This window comes from Zychaea mexicana, assembly GCF_025766255.1.
Source record: "Zychaea mexicana strain RSA 1403 chromosome Unknown BDB00scaffold_78, whole genome shotgun sequence".
NCBI classification, from domain to species: Eukaryota; Fungi; Mucoromycota; class Mucoromycetes; order Mucorales; family Lichtheimiaceae; genus Zychaea; species Zychaea mexicana.
Genome location: NW_026516741.1, coordinates 86,679 through 111,503, shown reverse-complemented (window position 1 = coordinate 111,503; position 24,825 = coordinate 86,679). Strand labels below are relative to the sequence as shown.

The 24,825-nt window shown below is 42.0% G+C and overlaps 7 protein-coding genes across 7 annotated transcripts; 4 read left to right on the top strand and 3 right to left on the bottom strand.

Moving 5' to 3' along the window:
• Positions 1-6,402: 6,402 nt before the first annotated feature.
• On the bottom strand, positions 6,403-10,973 carry BDB00DRAFT_575054 (kinesin heavy chain). Its single transcript, XM_053117913.1, has 15 exons — positions 10,762-10,973; positions 10,549-10,648; positions 10,392-10,465; positions 9,949-10,105; positions 9,628-9,771; positions 9,410-9,534; positions 9,233-9,337; positions 9,101-9,120; positions 8,493-8,976; positions 8,085-8,426; positions 7,698-8,021; positions 7,434-7,583; positions 7,035-7,340; positions 6,807-6,943; positions 6,403-6,727 (listed from the first exon to the last, which is right to left on the bottom strand). Exons 1-15 carry the CDS (start codon positions 10,879-10,881, stop codon positions 6,493-6,495), a joined length of 2,823 nt encoding a protein of 940 aa, XP_052976228.1. The 5' UTR covers positions 10,882-10,973; the 3' UTR covers positions 6,403-6,492.
• A 1-nt stretch (position 10,974) lies between these two features.
• BDB00DRAFT_575481 (uncharacterized protein) lies at positions 10,975-12,294 on the top strand. The gene is made up of 3 exons (XM_053117917.1): positions 10,975-11,795; positions 11,921-12,218; positions 12,285-12,294. Exons 1-2 carry the CDS (start codon positions 11,284-11,286, stop codon positions 11,982-11,984), a joined length of 576 nt encoding a protein of 191 aa, XP_052976227.1. The 5' UTR covers positions 10,975-11,283; the 3' UTR covers positions 11,985-12,218; positions 12,285-12,294.
• A 45-nt stretch (positions 12,295-12,339) lies between these two features.
• Positions 12,340-15,175, top strand: BDB00DRAFT_575111 (Dymeclin). The gene is made up of 13 exons (XM_053117914.1): positions 12,340-12,388; positions 12,488-12,647; positions 12,732-12,860; positions 12,925-13,001; positions 13,101-13,301; positions 13,372-13,450; positions 13,510-13,612; positions 13,684-13,815; positions 13,885-14,001; positions 14,090-14,184; positions 14,256-14,325; positions 14,407-14,712; positions 14,801-15,175. Exons 2-13 carry the CDS (start codon positions 12,637-12,639, stop codon positions 14,999-15,001), a joined length of 1,521 nt encoding a protein of 506 aa, XP_052976226.1. The 5' UTR covers positions 12,340-12,388; positions 12,488-12,636; the 3' UTR covers positions 15,002-15,175.
• On the bottom strand, positions 14,978-16,216 carry BDB00DRAFT_575408 (uncharacterized protein). Its single transcript, XM_053117916.1, has 5 exons — positions 15,893-16,216; positions 15,618-15,796; positions 15,381-15,539; positions 15,247-15,322; positions 14,978-14,987 (listed from the first exon to the last, which is right to left on the bottom strand). The coding sequence occupies exons 1-4, from the start codon at positions 15,930-15,932 to the stop codon at positions 15,305-15,307; spliced, it is 396 nt and encodes a 131-aa protein (XP_052976225.1). The 5' UTR covers positions 15,933-16,216; the 3' UTR covers positions 14,978-14,987; positions 15,247-15,304.
• Positions 16,217-16,856: 640 nt separating this feature from the next.
• BDB00DRAFT_769637 (uncharacterized protein) lies at positions 16,857-17,476 on the top strand (the record flags this gene model as incomplete). Its single annotated transcript, XM_053119826.1, has 2 exons — positions 16,857-17,018; positions 17,117-17,476. The coding sequence occupies 2 exons, from the start codon at positions 16,857-16,859 to the stop codon at positions 17,474-17,476; spliced, it is 522 nt and encodes a 173-aa protein (XP_052976224.1).
• Positions 17,477-19,687: 2,211 nt separating this feature from the next.
• BDB00DRAFT_790673 (uncharacterized protein) lies at positions 19,688-20,191 on the top strand (the record flags this gene model as incomplete). Its single annotated transcript, XM_053120981.1, has 4 exons — positions 19,688-19,796; positions 19,871-19,899; positions 19,921-19,999; positions 20,106-20,191. 4 exons carry the CDS (start codon positions 19,688-19,690, stop codon positions 20,189-20,191), a joined length of 303 nt encoding a protein of 100 aa, XP_052976223.1.
• Positions 20,192-22,123: 1,932 nt separating this feature from the next.
• On the bottom strand, positions 22,124-24,558 carry BDB00DRAFT_875802 (uncharacterized protein; the record flags this gene model as incomplete). The annotated part of the gene is made up of 4 exons (XM_053127404.1): positions 22,124-22,376; positions 22,476-22,693; positions 22,755-22,910; positions 24,121-24,558. 4 exons carry the CDS (start codon positions 24,556-24,558, stop codon positions 22,124-22,126), a joined length of 1,065 nt encoding a protein of 354 aa, XP_052976222.1.
• Between the last annotated feature and the right edge of the window lie 267 nt (positions 24,559-24,825).

The following is a 24,825-nucleotide window of genomic DNA, read 5'->3' as shown; positions in this document are numbered from 1 at the left end:
AAGTCAAACAAATCAGTTAGTGGTGGTAGCAGTAGCATAGCAGCAGCAACATGTCCCGATCTCTAAGAAGCCTTAATGCGCCTTTACATTCTGTTCAATGCATGTAAATGCATTTGAAGATGCGTTAAAGGCACCGCAAATTCATTCAAAGGCGTCCAAAATGGGTTAGAAGTATTCTACGCTTTGGGATGCAGTAGTAACTTTTTACACTGGGCCGTAACAACATATCGCAATATATAACATACTTACGTCACTTTTATAGAGATCAAATCTTTCACATTTCAGTCCAACACTACCATGTCTTGCAGCCTTAAGACAAAGGCAGTGCTCAAAAGTACAACTTTTGATGAGTATTATAACACGCAATAGGCTCGAATACTTTTGCCGAATTACTTTTCGAGAAGTGCTTTTATGTACACAAGTCGAAACGAGAAACACATGTAAGTGTATGTATAGGGGATGATGACTTGAAATTGAATCTATCGGTATCATTTTTCACCAATCACACTAGATTATACACTTTCCCATTAAGAACAACAGTAACCTAACAAATGATGATGAGGTTAATATACTATTCGGAATTTTACACCGATAAGCATTATATTTTAATTTGGGTTGATAAAAGAAAATGTCGAACGGGGATATATTTATAAAGATAAGCAATACGCTGATAGGATACAAAAGACAGTATACATTCTCTTATTATTCATCACGCATTATTATGAATATCATAGCTAAGCTACGCTTTCTTTAGGGATTAACAATCGGCGCTTCGCCTTGCGAAGTTACTATCCGTGCAATATCAGCAGGAGTGACATGGAACGCTTCCTCCAACCTTTGAGTGTTACTGTTTATAGGTATGCCCATGCCGGCTTTCTGTTGCGGTTTTCCGTCAGTTGTTGCTTCTTTGTGTTTATTGTCGGCAGCTTTGACCTGGGAAGCGTCTCTGCTGTTGTGATGAACATTCGCAGGCACGGTGGCGGCTTGAACGCTAAAGGCAACATAGATAGCAGCAACAAAAGATAGCAAAGAGAAGCGCATGGTGCTGTTATAAGCTTTGAGTGCTATAAGAATGATAAAGCGATTTGTCAGATTTGGATGTGTATGTGCGAAAGCGCCCGCTCGTACTTGTTAATGAAGTGTTTTTATACTTTTTTTTTTTTTAGTTTTGACCACACAGTAATAGGCGGATACCTATGATCTACATCCCCCCTTGTGTGGGAATGGACCCCGTTCTATCCCTATCCCCTTCCTCCTTGCCTACGAAATAAACGAATGAATGTCTAATATTTTAGGGTACGTTAGTTTAGCGAAATGTGATAATGCGTACATTACGAGGTATGATGAAATGGAGAAACAGAGAATCGTAAAGGATAGGAAAGAGTTATGTATATTAAGCATACTATTTTTCTCAACATTTGGTTGTACCATGTAGGATGGCAAGCTACTGTACATATGCTTATATAAGCAGGTGAACTTGCTTGTGTGTAGTCTGTAGCAGCGAGTTTGTCTCTAAATTAGTACATAACAATAGCAAAGAAAGCATACCATTCTACGGTAGTTGTTTTCATGTGCAAACCGTTTTATGGATCATCTTACTGTAACTCGATATATATGTTAACACCTAGTAATACCGATCAAACCTTATCAACACTGCATATGCATACATCTTTTGACTAGCAATCTCTTGCTGACGGATAGTAGGGAATCATTACATTTTAGAATGTATTTTTTCATCGCTCACACAAGATAGTTTTTACTTTTAAAGGCCATATATACAGCAGAACAAGTAATAAAAGCGGAGCCCGCCTTTTCTTTTGCAGTAGCGGTTGTGAAGTAGCAGATATTGCAGTGAGGTCGCTAACAACCTTTGCCGAAATGCTTTTTGGGGACGTTTCAAGCTTTTATTACACACTAAAAGATTGTGAGTCCTTTAAATATTTTACCTTTACTTCAGGAAGTCTAAAGTACAATCAAAGTCAACTCTAAATTTGTTGGATGTTTAGATATTTATTTCAATTTCTATAAAAAAACTGTTGAGGAGGGCATTGTAACTTATATCTTTATACTAACAAGAGCAAACATCCCTAACTATCAACGTCCAAAGGCAGGGGGAAATTACATGTCTGGATTTTTGATGTTATTGCAAAACGCGGGATACACTGGACTTAGCCAACAGGCCAGGGTAAATATGCAGGTGGGGTCTCATAATCGCAAGTACCACTACATAGCTTGGTATGCGTCCTGGTAATAAAAGAGAGCTGGAACATAATTTAGCTGAATCACGATTGACATATAGCAAGTCATACTCCTCTTTAGGGAAGGTGCTAATGCATACCTACTGTTTCTAACTTATATGGGCCGTGGCTAACTCTTTATCAAGTTTGCTGCAGCGAAATAGTGTTATATCATGATCTCGGCTTTTTGGGGCCGCTACTTCCAAGTCTATTGCTCTAGTGTAAAAAAAGGTCAGTCCTAAGGACTAGGTGGGTTCAAAAAGAAGTAAAAATAAAATTTTCAATAGAATCGCATGTTCTATGCTCGCTGTCTGCACTATTATGTTCTCAATATCGAGCTGTCGCCGCAAAATAATGCACACGAAAAATTAGTGCATAGAGATTCGGAATCCACCTGGTTATTTTCTCCGTGAAGTAGGGTCATATCCCGCCATATACATGCCAAACCAACCTTGTTTTCGCTGGTTATCAGGACGTTCCAGAAGACAGACACGATAAGCAGTAACATTGAATTCAGGTAATTAATAAGTGCAAAGCGCGACGAAACGAACTCGTTATTGAATTAGGTCACTATGTACGTTATTGCTTCCTTGATCAAGCTGAGGAAGAAGGATCGGATCATCGTGGTCTATATACCCTAAACCTAATGAGGATTATGTAACAAAGCAGAAAACGACAGCTATCCCTGGAGATATGACTTACATATACGTGAGCGTCAAGGTTTAAGAGAATAGAAACCTGTTTTAATAGACTGTAATACAGTAATAAACACTGAGAACGTTCTCTGTTTTGTCTATAGCATAGAGAACCTCATTCTCCAATTGGACAAACTGTTGATAAAACATGTTTGAATGTGATGAATTCTCTGCTTCAACAAATATACACACCATTTACGTGATCATTTCGAACATATCTACAGCCTTCTTTATGAACATAAAACTGATGATAACCACAGTAAGTATGCAATGCATTCTCTTTTACCCTCTCACACTCTCCGGATAAACTGGAGTATGCATATGTTTATCATATCCTATTTTCTTTTCTTGGACGCGAAGTGTATGTTCGAGCAGACGATTTACATGTGTGAAAAGGGGCCCAATCCCTTACAAAAACGTATCAAAGGAGTATGTGCCTCACAATATATGATGAGCGCTATTATATTTATATCCTTTTAGAAACAACAAAAAATATAGGTACACTTCACTATCCAGCACGATTGAGCACTATCAGACATACATAGCTAACACGCCTAATATCCCTATAATTCCTACTATATAATCACTCAAAATCACTTACTACAGCACCATGCGCTTAATCTTTATATAGCTGCTTATCTTTCATTTAGCATTCAAGCGCTGCCAGGCCAGCGAATGCTCATCCCAAATTTTTGTCCAGATCGAAGCTGCAGATAGTTACAAAAGAAACAACTGACGGAAGAACACAACAGAAAGACACCTCCCTCGACGATGCCTTAAAAGAGGAGCTAGTCAAAGACGCCGCTTCTTTCAAGGAATTATACGCACCCGCTCCCCGGAGCCAGTAGCAAAGCAGGCTACACAGCAACAAATTGTCTCAAAAAAGTTCAGAGAGAACCTCTTGATCTACATGTTTTAAGCTGAGCAGTAGCAGACATATGATGTGCAATACACACATAAATGTATGAGTCACATTACATATTTCAAGCTTGTTGATTAGCACCTCTCACCCATTAAACACCCAGTGGGCTTTCTTATTCTATAGTAATACGTATCCCAGCAGCATCTATCTTTCATATTATCTACTTATACTATAACATCCGTTGTTCAACATCTTCACTGCTTTTCGTCTAATTATTATTAAGTAAATTTACACTTATCGAAACTATCAAGACATTGCATCACTTGCAGGTTCTCCATTATTATTGTTGTTTGAGACAATCCGACACGATGGAAAGGATGAATGATATACCATGTAAACCAAGATTTGTTGCAAACTGATTAATAATATCTAGAATTGAAGCGTCATATCCCGCTCGTCACCAGCTGTCGTAAGCATTGGAAGCAGTGCAGTATCTCTTATCGGTGTCTTCCCCGGTTAATAGAATTTGGTTTAAGCTCGAGTTTCATATGCGTATTGATTTTTTTTCATTATAGAGAAATCTCCGGCTATCGTTGCCATCGACATTGATTAGAGATAAAAGATATTGCCAAAGCCTCACATCAGCCTGTTGTGGTAAAACTATTTATACAGTACTATTGTCAACCTCGGTAGTCAATAATTGTACTTGTCGTATAGATAAAAGTGTTCGATTCATCTTCAATAATTGCCTTTGTTCAATGTATATGGGATGTTTCATGTAACACTAGTAGCTCCAGTGCTTTGACACTTTTGCGATGAGTTTTTTCATCAACAGAGTATATAAGTCTTCTCAATCACATACGTAAAAGAAGACACATACAGCACATTTTGGGAACATAAACCTCTTCTCATAGACTTAATAATTCAAAAATAATATAAAAAGCAGAACTTTGTTGTATAAACAATGATGTGTGATTCTATAAGAGCTGGATTGAGAGGATATAATGAGAGTGATACAGCGACCACGAGATGACTTGATTATCTCCGTGGCGCCCAGATGTGGCCAAGTCATCGAGTTATAGCGTAGTCAGAACATCGGGTTATAAAGTTGTAAAAGTATATCGCGCATGCACTGAAAATTACGTGGATGTCAGCAAATGTTTTAAATACGTCGTTGGCTATTGCTACCAGTGCGGCAAGTCTGTTTGCTAGCGCTACTCGGCGATCGGCTAGGGACGATACTCGAAAGGCCCAGGTAGTACTGTTGATTCAGCTAAACCTCTTGGTGAGTCTGTCCTGAGGGAATCATGCCTTGCCATACCTGTATACTACGAGGTTCTGATTACTCTGTGCTCGAGGCTGGTTCGCCCGACATTCCAAGAGAACGGATGTGTAACTAAATTACATTTGTGATACATATTCTATTCTTTTGACGAGCATTTGGACCCGGCCAGCGCTCCTCATCATTTGTTACTACCATGTATTACAGAATGTGTAGGTGTTGTGGTTTCGTAAAAACAAATTTAGAGTAGTATGTGTTTCGATCTCTTATCAACCTCCAAGCTATGTTTCCCATAACGAACCCATCCTACAATACCACGCGATCCAGGCGATCGTGAACTATGGTGTTGTTGTACATCGCCATTTTCCCAATCATATTATAACCTTATTTTGCATGTTTGTATGTACGTAATAACCAGCGACAACAACTACTGTACTTAACCATGGTGAATAATGCCAGTTGATTCTGTACATTGATCACGAACTGCAGGCGATTTCATAGTATTCATGGGCCTAGTAGACGGAAAAAAAATAAAAAGAAAAAAACTAGTTTCAAGACCAAAAGTGGAGCAGAGGATACACGTACGCGATATGGTTTATAGACGGTTAACAACTGCATCATTATATGAAAAATCAATACGCAATGGAAACATTGTATGCAAGCGGTATATAGGGACACAAATACTTGCGATCTATACAACAGGAAGAAAAGACGTTTATCCATTAGTCAAAATGACCTTCTTCAATGGCCCCTCTGTCACTGAATGTTGTTACAAAGCATCCCAAAGATTAGACGTTGATACGTTCGTACTGTAGATACTGGATGTTGTTCCACTTACAATTTGAGTACCATAAGTAAACTTAAATGAAATGTCATGAATTTGTGGTTTGGACGAGATATAACAAAAATTATATATTTACTTAGATTTTTCTGTATGTAAAGAATTACTTAATAGGATAGGGGGGAAAAGGAGTCTGTTAGTAAGAAGAGTGAGTGACGGAGAGGGCATAAACGAGTGGCATATATAGATATATGTAAACAGGGGGGGTAGTATAGATTCGTCGTCAACCGATATCTTTGTCACAACAAAGAGATAACGGGATGATATATATAGAGGGTGAGAATGTGACAAGGGATGATATAGTATGTAGAGAAGATACTAGAAAAGAGAGAGTGAAAAAGAAAGAGAGATATGTTCACAAGGGAGATATAGATAATAAGTAAAACTTTACACATACAAACAAAGACCCCTCCCAAAAGAAGCCTGTCCTCTCATTGAAAGAAAAGGGTTGAGGAACTGGGGGAAGTAGCTTGCTTGATATATAAGATGGGTAATTGTAAGGTTTGATAGTAGAGAGTAAAAGTATATCACAACAAAAGAAATGTATATAAGTAGAACGAAGACCGCGACGATATTTATCGAGAAGAATTCATGAAGCCGGAAAAGAACGATGTTCGCTTGTCACGCTTATCAGTTGAAGTTGGAGAAGCAGGGACATCATTGCCGGATTCAACAGCAGCAGCGGCAGTTCCGCCACCACGCAAAGGCTTAGCGATGCGACCGAAGCTCAATGCGGCCATGGAGTTTTGCGACTTTTGAGAACGGGCCTGCTCCAAGCGTTCGCGGACGGCTTGCAATTGGCCTTCAAACCTATAGTGCGCATTTCGCATAAGTACGAGACTACTACTGCTAGTGATGTGATTTCCGACATATTGGATATACAACGTACTTTTGATTCTGAGAAATAAGTTTTTCTTGAGCGTCTTGCAACAAGGTCTCCAAGCTCTGGATACGTTCGTTACGAGCAATCAACTTGCGCTCAGCGAGAGCAACCTCCTTCTTCAATGTACCGTTCTGCTCAACAAGCTGAGAAATAATAACAACATTAGCATGTGTTAACATAGGCAACCGCAGAGCGAGGTTTTGCATCAGTGTACTGATGTAGAGAAAAACTCACCTGCTTCTGCACGTTGGTCAGTTGCTCAAGGTTGCGCTCCAAGAATGCCATCTTCTTCTGCTGAGCCTTGTTATTGCTAGCACGCAAGACAGTGTTGTACTGTTCGCGTGTTTCATCCAATGACATCTCAAGCTCGACGACCTTTTCGCAACGGCCTTGGAGATCGCGCATCAAAGCCTTCTTCATCACCTCAAAGTCAGCAAGCTGTTGAGCCATGGACTTGCGCATACGCTCAATGTCCTTTTCCTTTTCGCTCATTTCCCCTTCTGATGACGAAGACTGGTGAGGTTGCTCGGACAAAACAGCCTACATGCAAGAAAAAAAGCATGAAAGATGAAAAAAAAAGCTCCAATATTTAGCTTGTGTGCAACAAAGATTCTATGTATCATTCAAATTTACCTGGAGCTGTTCATTTGCAGCCTTAAGATCAGCAACAGCAGAACTGAGCTTCTTGTGAGTTTCCACCTTGCGGTCCATTTCACGCTTGAGTTCGTCAATTTCCTTTTGCTGGTACTCTTTTTTGGTAACATACTCGTTCTCGAGCTTAATCTGTTTATTATACGGGGAAGAGAGTATGAGTGAGATGATCTGTTGCGTGTGTGCGGCTGTATAGAAAACAATTCACATATTCTCCTTGAAGCAACTTCTTTTTTGGGTACTTACCTTTAGCGCAGAGACGGTATCAGCAATGTTACTGCTCTTTTGAGTACGAGACTCTTCATCGGCAATGGTCTTATCCAAAAGGTCCTCGTACTCCTTCTCAAGATTGGTGAAGCGACCTTCCAATTCGGCCTTCTTCTTTTCAAGAAGATCCTTGTCAGATGCCAAGTCACTAATAGTCTTGGTGTGCTGTTCAACGAGCACCTTGGCCTCGGCAAGCTCGCGGCGAAGAGATACTAATTCCTCAATGCTTAAAGAATCCTGCTTTTCACCGTCCAGCTTGCTAAGTGCATTGCGGATTTGCTTCTCCTTTTCGTTGAGGATGCCCTAGATTTCACCAGTGCTTAGTTTCTCCCTCTTTAATGTAGGAATCCAACCGATTATGCTTACCGACGGATCAAAGCCAGACATCATTTGGGCCATCTTTTCGGCCTTCTTCTTTTCCTTTTCGCCATCAGTGGCATCCTTGTGAGCCTGTCTGACTTCGACGAGACTCTTCTTGAGTTCCTCAAGTTCAGCAAGCAAGTCTTGATTCGCTTCCTTCAAAGAATCAACATGGATAGCATTCTCCTTGCTTTCATAAGAGATCTTTTGTAATTGAAGTCGAAGTTCGCTCAGTTCCGTCGTCATTTGCTGGTTCTCTTTGGTGACCGATTGCTCTTGCTCCTTAAAATACGACATTTCTTCCTTGAGCGACTCGAGCAGTTTTTCACGGTTGGTGAGCTCAGTTTCCTGTAGAATAGCATGATTTAGTAAAAAGCAGACAGACACCCATAGTCAAGAGAGAACAACAGTAACCTTATCCGCAATTTGATCCATCAACTCATTTTCCCGCTTGATGAATTCGTCACGCTCGTCCTTTTCCAATACAGGCACGGGAGTAGCAGGACGAGAGCCTTCATCTGAGACAGGGCTCTTGAAGCCTGGAGCCGGTGGCAATGCAGCAAAATCGCCCTTGGAAACCTTATCCATGGTGACCCACTTGTCTTCAGGGACGGTGCCTCCGGTACGCCACACGTTGACTTCGCCCTCCAAAGCTGCAATGTAGGTCTGGAAGCTGACGGCCTCGGATTTGACCTTCTTGAGCAGGGCTTTAAGCTCGGCCGGCGACAGATCAGCATTGACCTTGGCCTTGTTCTTGATAGATTTGGCTCGTACACCGAAACGAAGTGTTGATAAAGTTTCGGCTTCATTGTAAGAGGATGGTGAACAGTTAATAATCAAAGTTGTGCGCGAGTTACCACCGAGGGATTCTTGTAGGATTCTGGTCAATTTTGAGTCTCTAGGGAAGATTCGTACTGTTAGCTAACCGAGACAAAAGCTGCTGCAGACCACACAACCTTTGCTCGCGTGATCTAGCCCTCAGAAACATACCCCCCCCACACACGCACCCCTCGCACCCTTACCTGTAAGGGATATGGCTGGACTGTGATTGGTAGAGAATAGAAAAGAAAAACACATGATGATGGTTATTACCCAAGCAAAGTGTGCATGCATTGCATGAAAAGAGGGAAATCCCTGGTTAGTTATTCTTTTACCTTGCCATCGGTAAGAGCATTGATGACCATACCAAGTGCCGTCAAGGACTTGTTGATCTTTTTCGCTTCTTCTAAAGTTTGACCCGAAGCACCAGTTTTTCCGACCTGTTACAGAAAAGATAGGAGTCAGAGGAATTTGCAAGCTTTGCACCACCATCAACTGGTTTTTTCTTCTACCTTTTCCGAACCGGCCAAATCGACAAGGTACAGTTTGCCACTCTTGGCAGCACCGGTGTCAACGTTCTTTTGCGTAATGGTGACAACGACAATCGAGTGACTACGCGAACTCTCTGCATTCATATCTGATAATCCCACCCACAACACATATTACATTCAGGTCAGTAAAAGAGACGCCACACTGTGTGTATCACCTCCTCTAAACAAAATCAACTTACTTGTGTATGCGACAACACGGTTGTTGCTGCCTCGTCGCATAACTTCATAAACTTCGTCCGTAGAGCCAACATACACTTCTAAAAGGCCCTTGACATAGACGCCTTTGGTCTTATCTTCGTGGATCGGCAAGTTTTCCGCCGAAGCTACACATTTTATGCAGATCCAAATAGAATAAAATTAAAATTCGCCGTAACTATGTCTCTCTCTCTCTCTCTCTCTCTCTCTCTCTCTCTCTTCGATTTGATCCTTTATCGCCACACAAGCACGTCCCAATCACGCATTCGTCAATTTAGTTGAATGGTTCACCAGGATTAACTTACGATTTAAAAGGTCGCGAACCTTTTCCATATAAATTTCCATATAAGAAACCTTGACAGTAAATTCAAGGTTGCTTGGGGCATCCATGATACTTGAAAAGATCTGTTCCACAATGCGTGGAATGATACCCTTTGTTTTCTCATCGTCAATGTCGGCTCCCTACATAAATCCAAGCGTGTGTGTGTATAAGTTGTTTGTTTCGTTACCATTACCGTCACAAATCTAAGGGGGTGGCAGACCGTGTAAAAGAAATAGCATGATCAAGGGGCGGAGGGGCGAAGGAGGAAAATGGATGAACGAGAGAGAATGTGTCTTGTTTCTTTGTTGGGGGAGGGGAGAGAGATTTGAAAAGCACAGAGCACACATGCAACAACAGTAAAAGAACCGAGGGTTGCCACCCTACTATGGCGATCGACACATCCAAGAAATCGATTTTACACGTTACCATCATAGTGAAAGTCTTTCCGGAACCAGTTTGACCGTAAGCGAACACGGTTCCGTTATAACCAGCCGTGACGTCTACACATGATAATACATGTCAATGAGTGTTTTATGTGTGTATGGTTTCTGGTATACACGGATTGTCGAATTATAGCACTGACCGTCAACGATGGTCTTGATGGAATAGTCAAAAACGTCCTTTTGTGGGGTGTTCATGCCAAACACCTTATCAAAGGTAAAGTTTCCTTGAACGTCTTTACCCTACACGTAGTGTTTACCTATATTAGTAGTAGTAGTAGTAGTAACAAAAGCAGTAGTAGGTGGGCTAATGCGAGGAAGCCGTCCATTATTGTCTGTTACGGACTACTACGCACCTTAAGACCGAGGTGAGAACCTTCATTGTCAATTTCTATAATGGGAGTGCCGCCTTCCCTAATTTCCAGGGAATTTTGCGGACGGAAACGGCAGACAACCTTGATATTATTGCCCGACATGAAGTTGATTTGTCCTTAAATAAAAGAAGTATAGTAACAAGAAGAATAAAAAAAGAGAGGGCAAGAAGCAAAGAGAAAAGAAAGCAGAGCTGTTGCTCGAAACTAAATAGGCAAAATCTCAGCTCACGCGTGCCCTATTGTTTTGTGTGTGTGGTGTTTTGCGCACACACAATCACACTCACACTCACACACACGCTCTCTCTCTCTCTCTCTCTCTCTCTCTCTCTCTCTCTCTTTGTCAACTCAGTATCTGTAATACTAGCATTACTATATACCCCACTCTTATAATTGCTCCTTCTCCCCCACCTTCCCCGACCCATAAACCAGCAACATACCAGTCAAACCATAAAAGCCCAGAAAACACCCACCCCTTTCACGTCCCGGTACAAACCTTACTAATAGATGAGCTCATCGCAGTCCAACAGTCCCCCTCCTCCCCCCTTGCCGACCACCTTGAGTGCGCCGAACAAAACTCTCGCGTCAACAAAACCATCAAGACGTCCATCCACATTTTCAAATTCGCCAGTGTCTCCCAATTCACCTTTAGCCCGATCACCCACGTCGCCACTTACTCGGACTCTTTCAAGTGACCTGCCTGATACAACCACCTTCTCTCAGCTTTCTCCGCCTCTTCACCACCACTACCACAACAACAACCAGCAGCAGCAACAGCAACAGCAGCATTTACAACACCAACACCAACAACCGATCGCTACAACTACCGCCAACTCCATCAAGCAAACGATTGCTTCAACTACCTCATCGTTCCTGAGACGACCTTCCGAAACATTATTCAACCCAGCTCAAACAGTGGCACTCAAAACCTTAGCATCGCCTGTACCTCTCAATCCAAACGATCCTTCATTTTGGACAACACTCTTAAGAACCACCAAGTTTCTGCCAACACTTTCACCGTAAGCCTGCTCTTCCCATTATCTTCTGCCGGCGCTGTTCCCGTGCCTTTTATATCTTTCAACAGATACAGAATGATATTTTGGGGCAGTGTGAAACTAAGCTATGCATATCTATATCATTCCAGGAACGACACATACGATCTGGAAATGGCTACTGTTAGCTTATCTATTGAATTAGGTATGACATGACTCGCTTTACCAAACTGCAAAAAAGAAGAAATCCCTTGATTAAAAGGATATTACTATGTATTAGCTGCCAATAACGTTCGAACACGAAATTTTAACAAGCTCGTGCTTCATTTGCTCAGTCAAATTCAACATATTAAAGAGACCAAGCCAGAGTAAGATACCATCACCATTACGGAGAGGATTGCGAGACAGTAAAAGAGAAGGCTTGAGGAAGTTGCCAAGGGAAACCAAAGAGTAAAAATTTACAAAGAGAGTGAAAGTATATGCGTGTTCACCTGTCAATTCACCACCACAATTTAGGTCGATCCCGACAGAGGCGTACAATGCCTTGTTTTTGACACGTGTATTTTCCAAACACTTTGCGGGCAATCTGACCAACCAAGAAATCGTCCAGCAATTCGAAGGTTCGTTCTTTTGATGCCCCTCGTGCCTTTCGCTTGCACTAGTAACCTTTGCTTTGTCACGACGCGGTAACTCACATTATTATGCAACCTTCTCTGTAGATAATAATCAATACGCCGGCGCTGCGACAAATGATCCTTCTTCGGTTGCGCTCGATTTGGAAAAGCTGACTATCAGTGATCAAGTGAAGGCTGACAGCAGACCACGTGCGGAACAACTCTTGGATGCGTTATTATCACTTTTGATTAACATGGATCCCAAGTAAGTAATCGGATGAATAGGAAAAAAGAATGGGGCTCTACGAGTTGACCGGTTTATCTGATTGAATGTTTGATTGAATAGTAGCAATTATTCCAAATACGAATTCTATGTCGAGGTGCTTAATACGCTACTCGTCTTACTATCAACACAATTACACCGAGTAAAGCTGACGGAAAGCAATTACTTTTTGGAAATATTATTGCAACGTTTCAGGTGACTTAAATACGATTTGTGTGCGGGAGATCCTTTCCATTTTCCTAACCTGCTTCCTTCATAGTGACCGCGCTAATGCTGTTGTTGCAAAGTTACTGGAAAACTTTATAGAGCAAAAAGTACCACCACCACAATCATCAAGTAAGGATCAGACAACATTTCTTTCATTTTTAGAAAGAGATACAACTACGGACAGCGAGAAAGAGCAGATACTGATAACGGTCTGGTTGATGGGAACAGATGTTGTGTACAATGCATACAGCTATTTTTTCTCTTCACGGCAGAACTCGGCATCGGACGCTGACACGTTCCCAGTAGCAGATCGAAGTTTATTGTTGATGCTTCTATTAGCGACACAGTCAAAGATATTGAACGACGACGAGACTTCTGGTGTAGCATCTGCGTATCGCTTGGCGTTTGCTAATCTTCGAGATCATCATGGTAAACACTTTCGATCCGAAAAGAGCTAAAGACATTCTCTTGACTAATAGTGTGCGATGCGCACATGTAGTACTGGCTTCCGATTTAGAAGCAAGTGATAAGAAATACCACTTGATTTCTTTCAAGGACCTTTTCGGCCTCTTTTGCCAGTAAGTGCACATATACATGTTAACTCGAAATGGGTCTAATGGTAAATTGAAATAATTAGATCGCTTGGTATTGAAGAACGAATGCTTCTATTCTATGTCATGCTGGTCGAGAACGATTCCTTCCGGGTCTATGTATTGTCAAGGACGGATCCCGAGACAATTGTAAGCTCAGAGCCATACAGCAACAAAACAGTCTCGACTTACAAACAAACAAACAAACAAACAATTTTTAGTATATTCCGATTCTCAAAATCATCTACGAAGCTGTTGAAGGAAAAACAAACTATTCCCAAGTGTATATATTACTTATCATATTACTGGTGTTGAGCCAAGATGATGTAAACAATGAGACGATCCAAAAAATCGTAAGTAATGAGTTCATGTTTGAAAGGGCTGTAGGAGCGTCTAATCATCCAACAATCAAAAAATTCTAGACTGTGACGAATCTGACGTGGTTTACGGAACGACCGTTACTGAAATCGATATCCCTTGGCGGCATGGTGATCTTGGTACTGATTCGCACATTACAGTTCAATCTGTCTCATCAAAAGGTTTGTGGAAAGAGCATCATCGATTCACAAAAAAGAAGAAGAGAAAGGAAAATTATTGAATATTTTCTCCCGGGATATACACAAATAGGACATTTATTTCCATACAAATTGTTTGGCAATATTGGCCAATATGTCTTGCACAATTCTGGACATGCACGCCTATGTCGCCCAACGAATCATCAGGTAGCTCTCCCGGGTAAAAACAATTCCCCTCGCTTGCTTCTCCAAGCTAACTCTGATCTGTTTTCATCTAGTTTGTTTGAACTTATATCGCGGCGACAACAGAAACTCGCAACTAAAATCGCCCACGACAACAGTAACGAGGTACCATGACGACATCAGCTACACAGTGCTCTTAAAGAGAACCCTGCTAACCGGGAAATGAATGTTTCGATATTGTAGCAGCATTCACCACAAGATATTGCCGTTTACGAAGACATGCTGTCACTCGTGCTGGAAATCATTAACTCAATATTACATCATCGACTAAAAAACAACACACAACTTGTGTATGCGCTTTTGTTAAAACGAGAAATCTTTGCACCATTACGGAACCACGCACGACTCGCTGATCTTATTAAAAACATTGAAACCGTTATTGATTATTTCCATGTACGCGTGTCCGAAGCTAACATCAAAGCACCTTCCACCGGTGAGATTCTGGATCTGATTGACCAAGCGGCACGAACGTGGACACCAAATCGACTTGGGGTAACTTTTATCTCTTATACAAACGACATGGGAGAGAGATTGAAACGACTCTAAACTAAAACACGCAAAATTAATTTGAAAATTATAGCCTATACCTGATTTGAAATTCCAGTACGAAGAAGAGCAGGACTCACGCGAATTTTTTGTCCCGTACGTATGGGCGTTGATCCATCGACGTGGGTTCATCTACTGGACTGAAGAAAAGGCGCATATTCTGAACGAGTATCGGATCATGAGCGGTGCAGACGATGATCTAGAAGCAGTGCATGACACTTCTGGGAAGGCGTAAGAATACATGTATCAAAAAAGAGCTGTTAATATGATCGCCTCCTCCAAAACCACGGCCCTCTACTCCCGACTTTTAATCCACTCTGTTAAGCCTCTCTCTCTCTCTCTCTTCTACTATACAAATCCCTTCCAGCCCTCTCCATATTTCATTGCGCACCACAGTCGACGAAAAAAGAAAAAGAGTAGAGAAATCTGCCTCCTTTTTTATATATCATCGTCTTCCTCCTTCTCTTCCTGAATACATACATCAGTTATACACTATGCACACAGTGATCATGGAATGGACGTTGTAAATATATACAAGCTAACTACTAATAAATATCTGTTCCAAAATGGTGTAAGACAAGAGCTAAACCAGCAGTGCCCAACAGTCCGCGTACTGCTTTGATGGCCAGCAAGTTAGTGGGACGACCTTCCCATATGTAAGAACGGTAAATATCCGGAAGCGTATACGCAATATAGGAAAATAGACCGAGCTGAAATGCGTGATTGTAACAGTCAACCTGGGCCAAGTTCATCATGCCCATTACAAAGAATGTCTGGTACGGTATTCTCCATCAGTATTACTAGTACAAACCATCGATCTTTTTCGGTTGCAAAAGTATAAACATGTCTACCTGAACTGCGTATAGTGCAAATTCACAACACTGGTCCCAGCCACACTGGTCGTTGGGACGTGTCTTGTGCACCCAATCCTTCACACCCTTGTCCCGATCCATGGCATCCGACCACCGGTCTCCAATGAGCCCAAAGTGCATTAGGATGTTGACGAGATACAGATAGGATGCGCCAATAGCTTGCAGTCAAATATAGCAAAATACACTATGTGTGTGAGCTAAAATCGGAGGGAGTAGGTGCTAGTAGTAGCAGTAATAAAGCGCCACAAGCTTACCGATCGACACGAAATTAATTGAAGTGAGTAAATCCTGCATGATTTGTGCGGAACGAGTTAAGAAGAAAAATGCCAAGCGAGAGAAAGGATCGACGGGTCTTTTGCTGTGCTCCCCACGCTAAACCATTTCCATCGTAGGTTTGTTTTTGACGTCAGAAACAAAAACAGGCGGTTGCCTTATTTGGTAAAGACACCGTTTGAGCTAAAAATACACGGCTGAGTTTCAGTGCTATTTTCCTCTCGGCAAACGGGTGTGCTTGGTGCCTTTGTTTGCTGCTCTCCCTATGCGTGCATTAGCTTAGCACACTCCCATAACCGTTCCAAAGTTTTTTTTTTCTCGGGTGCCTTTTTCAGGTTTCTCTCTTTTTTCTTCCTTTTCTTCTTCTCCACTTTTTTTCTGCCTCTTGTTCTTTTGGGCCTTTTCATACAATAGCAGCCAAATAACATGTCCGTATATGACCGTGACGATTATTATAACAACAGCTACCCGCGCAGCGCAGCAGCAGCAGCAGCATCACCACCACCGCCCGTACCTCCTCCGCATCACGTCGGAAGCCCCGTAATGAGCAGTCCGTATGACAACAACAACATGCATGATGTGACGCTCCACAACAAGCCAGCGTATCCACCCACACCTTTCGACCACCACCAGCAGCAGCAGCAGCAACAGCAGCATCGACTCTCAGAAGACGACTACTACAACGATGGAAGGGGCGCAAACAACAATACCACAGCCATGTTGGGTTGGCAGAACAATCCTCGCGGAAGCATGTCGGACATGAAGCTTACAGGACACTATGATTCGGATGATGAGGACCTCGGGCCACTGCCACGAGAGCGCAAGCGGCGGTCGTGTATCGATAAGATCTGCTGCGGCTGCTGCACATGCTTCCCCAAATGGCTGCGCTATATCTGCTGCATCCTGTTCCTGATTATTGTTGCGCTGGCTATTGCGATCGGTATCATGGTGGCGGTGTTCAAGATGCCGGACGTGCAGTTCAATGGATTGGAAAGCGAGCCACTGGCTAGCATGTCTGGCTCGACGGTGAACATGAACTTTACGTTGGATATCTCGGTGGACAACCCGAATGGAATCTCACTCACGTTTGAAAAGATTGTGGCGGAGGTGAGGTTTCTTGTGATAAAAAAATTAGTGGTGGCTGGATTATTTTTGTTTGGCTTTTAGAGTTTCTGGCTGAGCATTCCCCTCTTTGAACAATCTAGGCCTTTTATCCGGACCATCACGATGTCTCGATTGGTGGCGGCGAGCTTGACAACGTTAAAATCGACAAGAACGCCATGACCAACATTAGCTTCCCGTTCAATATCCAGGTGGATGCAGCTGACGATAGCAGCAAAGCCATCGTAGCCGATCTGCTGACCAAGTGTGGGCTCATGGGTGGTCAAACCGCCCAGCTCACAATCGACTATGAAGTGACGCCAACCATCCGCGTAGCTGGCATTCCTATCTCACCGAAGATCTCCAACAGTGCAAACTTTGACTGTCCCGCCTCTTCTTTGTCCGAATTGACAGGAGGAGGTGGCGTAGCAGACATGATTCCAAGCGGTGTGCTAGGCGCGTAACCATGTCTGTTTATAGTTGGTGTGTGTTTGTTGTAACATTCTTACAACGTTCACGAAACAAAACAAGCCATTCTATCCATTCCCCGTGTATATCCTATCTATCTCTCTCTCTGTGCCCTCTTCCCGAAGTATCATCATACATATCTCTCTCACAAACAGCCAAAGCAAGCAAACAAAAAAACCCATCGTTCTTCGACGCCTTGTAAATTCCACCATTTGCCATCTCTTCTTGACCACCATCTCCCCTCTTTCCAAAGATAAATTGTATTTTTAGCTCATCTACTTAAACTGGTCTTTTGGGCTCAGTAATGCTTGGCACTCGGGTGCTTCGTGGTGTCATGTGTTACGTGCACATTTTGTGATTTGGATGGCCTGTGTGTATAGATGATAGTGTTCCAGTAAAAAAAGACACTTGTACATCTTCAGGTGTTTGCAGTTGCAAACTTCCCGTATGTGCTTATAATTCAATCATGCTTAAGCAATCACAATCCATCACTAACGGATGCACTGGAGGGAGCAGCAGAAGAGTAGGGTGAGAGTTAGAAACACGTATCGTACCTGAAAACATGTCTGCCGTCTTCCTCCTCATAGAAAAGACGTTCTCACGAAATAAACTCTCGGTGGGCGCAGCTTCCTGTTGCTTAATGTTACTTTCAGATATGTAAAATATCTGAAAGCCCCTGCTATGTCACAACAGCTGTTCTTTGCTTTTCAACACGAACGGTACGATGATCTTCTCCTGTATAAGATCGCCATGATCAACGTCGCTCTGAGGCGTGTACGACAGCAGCAAGAAGGTGCATGGACAAACAGCGAACAGAACACAGATCTGATCAGACGCGTTTGGGGCTCCGTTATGGATCCCCAACGGTCGGGAAGGGTCGACTCTCTGCCAGAATTGGAACCGAGATTTTAGGTCGCAAAATCAAAAAGGGACGGGATTATTTATGGTTGTAGTAATAACTGCGTGAAATCGAAGGGAAGACGCAACTATCGTATGTAGTGTATAGTGAAAGACGTGCTTTATCTCATTGTCGATAGCAGTATGATTGTGCGTGGTTGAAAGTTAAGTATAAATTGTGCTCTAACTGCTGGTCTAGCAGGGGGAACAAAGACCTTGCCGGGCTGGACCATTGAGGTGATGCCGTATGCATGAATTGGCGTGACTTTGTTTCTCAGCACTACATGCTGCATGATTAGCATCATCATTCTTTGTTCTTGTCTTTCCACTTTTTTTTTCTCCTCACGTTTCCCACCCTTTTCTTTTTAAAAACGACAATTAAAGTCGTTTCGCCTTTTACAATAATTCTTTCACAGTCAATGCTCTCGCTTGTAATGACCTTGTAAATATGTGCTCGGTTCTCGGTTTTAAGCAAGAAAACTGGGACGATTCCGGTTTGGTTCTTCCATGGAACGGGCTCGTCAAGGGCACACCCGATCCGACTTTTGTCTCAGTTCTTTGGATTTTATGAGGATCCTTTGACATCGTCGACAGCTGCTTTGGCTGTGGAAAAGACGTAGTGTGTAACAGGTAATAGCAATAGTGAATCAGTGTGTACAACACAGTACAATAATCCCTTAAACAAACATAAGAGACTTACTACTGTTGGATTCGCTTAGTGGGGAAAAGGCCAGTGGGGCTATGGCAGAAGGCCAGAACCAGTGGTACCAATGAAGCTACCGCAAGGAAGAACGTTGGCACCAAGGTAGACTTGCTGTTCTCCACCAAGCTCTTTGAGCTAAGCGTTGTCGAAGCTGGAGCTTCAAGCGACCGCAGCAGCATCAAAAGCATCACTGAGTTGAATCTCAAATGCCCCAAAGTCAATCAAAGACATGCTTGGTAGGCCTGTATATGCAGTACGTTGTCTTCGACTGTCCAGCAGTGTACGCTTGCCGGATGATGAAGCTTCCGGACTGGCTACCCCAGCCTGTGATGGCACAATATCATGTGAAAAAAGAAGTTTATCAGTGGCCTCTCTTCTTTTCTTTTCATCAATATAAGTAAATAAAACAGAGATAGCGGCTGTGGCATTGTTGATTTTTGCCCAAAAACATTTGTGACTGAAATTTTCCTTCTATTACATATGCATCGTAAGTATGTAAACCTGAATAAACCGGAATATGCTATAATAAACCTGGTTTCTCTAATCCATCTTATTGGTCGGCGCATGCATGGAATGCGTTCAACTGTGTTATGATCGGGTACGTATCATGTTTCTTATTGGTTGTATGTACGTGTGCTTGAACTTGTCGAACTCGGACTGCACAAGTCTTACTGCTGTCATGGCTGCTAGTATTGTGTTGATTGCATCGCCATTGGGTAAGTTTTATTTCTTCTTAAAAGGGAATTGCGTTAGAGAGAAGACTAAGACCTATATTTTATCTTCACTACAGATACCTCAGTGATAGGATGGTTAGAATTTGTGCGTACATTCTTGATCTAGGTGTTTGCCGATAATATGGGAGTGCTAATGGTGTTTGCTGTTGTCTTCGGTTTGGTGTGCAGCTCTTGTGTTGCCCTGAGTAAGTTACAATAAACACAAAATACAAACAACGGTCTTTTTTCTAGGTCTGTAGTACTATAAATTTAGATGTACTAAATCGTTATTCTGAAACCAATTTATTACAGTGTCGCCTATCACTGCGATCATTGTTGGATTTGAGCGTTTCCCTACATACTGGTCTCTCAATTACATCATGAAGTTGTCATTATAATGGTCACGTAAATCCCATAGCGTGTAATCCAATACATTACCTCGCCGTCTTGACCTTGTCTGAACATACATAATAGAAAAAGAAACACCAAATGAAGAGACGACGGACGACCAAGAAGCACCCAGTGAAACAGAGACTGCTTGCCGCCCAACAGCACCATTGAAGACGAGAGCAAAAAATTATCACGTTAATATTTGTTTTGGATTTCTTGGCTTCTGATGGTGTGATGAAGAAACTATAACTTATCCTCCTACCAAAGTACAAAAGTTACATGGCAAGCTTTGCAAAATTAGTTGCTAGGCAAAGCTCTATAGATATTTTTAAATATAATTATTTTATTACATTCAATCTTTTTCAATTCAGTTGAAATAAATAATGTGTAGTGCTTATTTTCTGAGAATATATGATATATAGAATAGCACTTTATATTATAACCGATCAGGCTACAACCCTGAATGATCCTTTGAAGTGAAATATACGAAGATGTGAAATTTAACGGATGTGAAATTAGGGGGGGTTACTATACATAAATAGTTAAGGTGCAGCTTGGTACGTCATGCGCGGTGCATGACCGTCTAGCGGTGACATCAATGTATGATATAGGAACAAGCATAACATATCCCTAGATATAACCGACTGTACATGAAAGGATAAGAAACTGGTTTTACTTTCTTTATGATAGTGCTGCTTCGTGGTACTGTAGCTTGTTTTCGAGCACGCCGAAGAACCTTTTCTATTTGCGAGTATGTGTTCTCATGTTTACTGCAAGATACAGTATCACTTTGTTCAAAACCGACGAACATACAGTAATATCCTCGAGTTTAGAAGTGTTCTGCAGCCATCTTGAAATGAAGAGCCGAACATGAACCATTAGGGAGCAACCAATATATATTTAACACATAAGAAAGATATTCAAACTGTTCTATCATATGGGATTCATCTGGTATGAAGTTATAGTATAAAATAGGTTTAATGACTGAAAAATATCCCAGAGAGAAAGAAAATTGTGCTAGGATAGAAAAAAAGTCGAGAAATTAAGACATATGCTTAAGCAGGATGAGTGCTGACGAAGATAATGTTGATCTGTCATGGTATCAAAGCATTATCTAAGTTTTGGTGATGTCAAGAGCAGCAAGATTTATAGGTTCAATTTCGCTTTAAAAAAAAGATTGAGCTGGTTGAGCATTAGTATTCTGATCATGCGTACAATTTTAAGTTGTTAGGTGCGCCATTCTCGTCACCGTCCAGTTCAGTCTTTTGTTCTCAATAGCTTGGCTTGCTTTAACTCAGTTCAATATGCGTCGGATGATATTTTGTCTTATAATGAAACTCATTGTGCAAAAAAAGCTTTCCAGGAGTAAATAATTACCGGCGCAAAGACTAGTGTATATACTTGGTGTATTGCGATTTAATGGGGTATGTAGTAGAATATGAAATAAGGGAAGTTACTAATGTAATATGAACTACTACTTGTACAATTTGAACTTTTCGGGTAAGTGGTATACTTTACAACCAAAGAGGATGTGTTTATGAAAAAGATGATGCTGTTGTCGTCTGCCTAATGGTTTTGCGCTTTTGGAATTACTTTTCGGATGCGTAAAGGAGGGTGGAGGAAGTCTTGTTGAAGGAGCGGTTAATGTCAGTGTCTGCTTGACTTTCGTCTCTACCATCACCTTTGTCTAGGTGCTTAACTGTCGTACATGTTATGCCATTTGTAATAAAGCGAAAAAATCGCATACAAATGTTTTTGGGCTCCCAGGATAGGGCAGCCCGTCCAGAAGCTTCATCACTCGGCAAGCGTACCCTGCTGGACAGTCGAAGAGAACGTACTGCATATACAGGCCTACCAAGCATGTTCTTATTAGTGGTTGCACGTAATCACGCCATAACAGCTCTTATAATTATTTACCTGATAGTATCAATGTGCAGCTCTTATAAGCATGCACCTTGCTCGGGTTGAAATGCTCCATTTCCACGAGCATGTCTTTGATTGACTTTGGGGCATTTGAGATTCAACTCAGTGATGCTTTTGATGCTGCTGCGGTCGCTTAAAGCTCCAGCTTCGACAACGCCTAGCTCAAAGAGCTTGGTGGAGAACAGCAAGTCAACCTTGGTGCCAACGTTCTTCCTTGCGGTAGCTTCATTGGTACCACTGGTTCTGGCCTTCTGCCATAGCCCCACTGGCCTTTTCCCCACTAAGCGAATCCAACAGTAGTAAGTCTCTTATGTTTGTTTAAGGGATTATTGTACTTAGTTGTACACACTGGTTCATTATTGCTATTACCTGTTACACACTACGTCTTTTCCACAGCCAAAGCAGCTGCCGATAAAGCCCCAAACGCGGCTCATCGGGTCTACTTCTGTTCGCTCGTTGTTCAGGTTCTCATTGAACATCAGCAATAACGCTTGCTCCATTGATAGCGGTGCCCAACACATTTCTGGTTCTGTTCTCGGATTGAACGTAAAGCTGCGGGTGTGAGCGTACAACTCATCCGAGGAAGCCTATGGCAACAATGCATAGTTAGCGCTGAGCAACTTGGTACGATATTCATTTTATACTCACTTTCTCATCGAAAGACGCAACAAATTCATCGATGTTGGGAGGGAAACATGTGAGCTCGGGTTGTTTGTGGGTGCGTAATTCTTGAAGTTCGCTTGGGCTGAAATGGTTCTTGCTGATGCTGTTGTGGCTGCTGTTGGCTTTGTCGATGCATCCTCGCTTCAACAAGAGGAAGAAGAGGCTGAAGAGGAAATATGAAACGCGAATCCTTTTTTTTTTTGGGAGAGCAAAACTTGTCCAATAGAAGTTAAGTTTTGCAGTAAAGAAGTAACAATCTCTCATACACATAGTTCCTATTTTCACTCCCCCTTGCCTCACACTACTACTTATCGCTGCTGTATCTACTATGATGTGTATGTGCATATCGCGGTAATATTTTGATAGTAGGCTTCTTATTCTAATAAAGAGTGATAGAATCTCTAACTGCTGATATATCGCATTGATTCCGGGATCGGGCCCCTTCCTCATGGAGTATATATGAATTGATAAAAAAAAAGATTTCGTAGAGACCACCCGTATCTCGCAACTTTATCAATGACACTAATTTTCTGAGCAATATCCGTCCTCTTTTATTTTAGCTATCGACAATGCTACTATTACACCGTAACTCTCGTACGGAATACCAAGCCATGGAGAAAGAAGGTAGTTCAGTGGTTCACTTCATTCGTGAGCTAACACAACCAAGATCTAATAAACTGACTGCTTTTAAATGATATTTGTCCTGTTTGAGACAGGCAAATGTTTGGGACCATCTATGCCCTTTGTTTATTTACAATGTTTTCACGCTAGTTATATTAGTCATATGTTCATTCAAAATGATCAATGTAAAAGTGACGGAGATTGATGAGGAAATTACAACCAAAATAACAAACTAGATGTCAAATTTTATACTACATTTTGATTTACAAATAGTAAAAAACAAACCGGCACTGCTATGTGTATGCAGTATGTGACACCTGGCACTTGAAAGTGAAAAAGGATGGTGCTATGTAGTAGTGGTGCAACTACGGCTCTTCTTTGTTCGCTCATGCCGCTGCAAGCAAGGTATATTTGCGTGGAAAGGACAGCCCGCATCCAACGCATGTATGGATCTTTAAGCAAAGATGCACCGTGTCTCCATGTCGTCCATGATCCCGCTCTCTCAAGGCTCATTCTTCCTACTTCTTCTTTCGGGGTCGTCCGATGCCACTGCTGTAATTGATGATTGTACCACAGAAGTTCTAGATCGTTTTGTTGCCCCTAGTAATATAGCCGACTGTTGCCAATGATGTGTACCACTAGTAGGAATATGTAAATGCGTAATGCGCTGCTTTATTATTATATATAATACGTAAATCAGCTGCATCAAACGTCGCATTCCTTGTCTTACTGAAAGTGCCGCCGCCACCATCAAAGAAAATGCTTTGCGCATCAGCACTGGTAGGGCTGGGTTAAGTCTTGTAATCACCAGACACAGCGGCGCAGCGAAAATCCATCGGCAAAGATGAGCTGCCAAACGCACGTGAAGTCTCACCATCACCGTTTGCTCGGTTTCCGCTTCGCAGTTTCGTTGACACGGTAGCACCCATTGATGGGCTTGGATAAACGCAGTAATTTGGATATAGAAAATACATTGTTGTTCTTGCTGCACTTGTTGTTTCTTGACTACGACGTGCACTGACGATGGTGTGCCTACCACCGAGTTTACATGTAATTGTTGCTGTTGCTGTTCATGATGTAAGAGAACATTGATCAGGATTATCTGCCGGATTTTTTCCTCATATTTGATATACACATACCCGAGACTGACCAAGATAGTAATCCGCATTAGGTGATGATGAGAGCAAAGCCCTGATTCTGACTCTTCTTCCTTCTGTTACCTCGTGATGATAATGTTAACTAGGTTGGAGAATTGTTGGCGAGATTCCCAGAGATGCTTCATCATTGGTGATAGAGTTCTCTCGTTGGCCGTTTAGCAAAATTGAATACTGTAAATCGTCCTCCTGCCCTACTACTACTTCGGTGCCACTATAGCAGTAGGCTCCAAAAAAGAAGCAATGTGCAAAGTCTGAATTGTCAGTGCCACCATCATAGT

Bases quoted from the DNA above. Each gene is read 5' to 3' on its own strand.
- BDB00DRAFT_575054 (XM_053117913.1), bottom strand. From the start codon at position 10,881: ATGTCGGGCAATAATATCAAGGTTGTCTGCCGTTTCCGTCCGCAAAAT. The intron at 9,772-9,948 runs GTAAGTTAATCC...TAAAATGTGTAG, and splicing joins GGTTCGCGACCTTTTAAATC to CTTCGGCGGAAAACTTGCCG. The intron at 8,977-9,100 runs GTAAGGGTGCGA...AATCTTCCCTAG, and splicing joins TCCAGCCATATCCCTTACAG to AGACTCAAAATTGACCAGAA.
- BDB00DRAFT_575481 (XM_053117917.1), top strand. From the start codon at position 11,284: ATGAGCTCATCGCAGTCCAACAGTCCCCCTCCTCCCCCCTTGCCGACC. The intron at 11,796-11,920 runs GTAAGCCTGCTC...ATATCATTCCAG, and splicing joins TTTCTGCCAACACTTTCACC to GAACGACACATACGATCTGG.
- BDB00DRAFT_575111 (XM_053117914.1), top strand. The intron at 13,302-13,371 runs GTAAACACTTTC...GCGCACATGTAG, and splicing joins TAATCTTCGAGATCATCATG to TACTGGCTTCCGATTTAGAA. The intron at 13,816-13,884 runs GTAAGTAATGAG...AAAAAATTCTAG, and splicing joins ATGAGACGATCCAAAAAATC to ACTGTGACGAATCTGACGTG.
- BDB00DRAFT_575408 (XM_053117916.1), bottom strand. From the start codon at position 15,932: ATGCAGGATTTACTCACTTCAATTAATTTCGTGTCGATCG. The intron at 15,797-15,892 runs GTAAGCTTGTGG...TTTGACTGCAAG, and splicing joins AATTAATTTCGTGTCGATCG to CTATTGGCGCATCCTATCTG. The intron at 15,540-15,617 runs GTAGACATGTTT...ATACCGTACCAG, and splicing joins TTGCACTATACGCAGTTCAG to ACATTCTTTGTAATGGGCAT.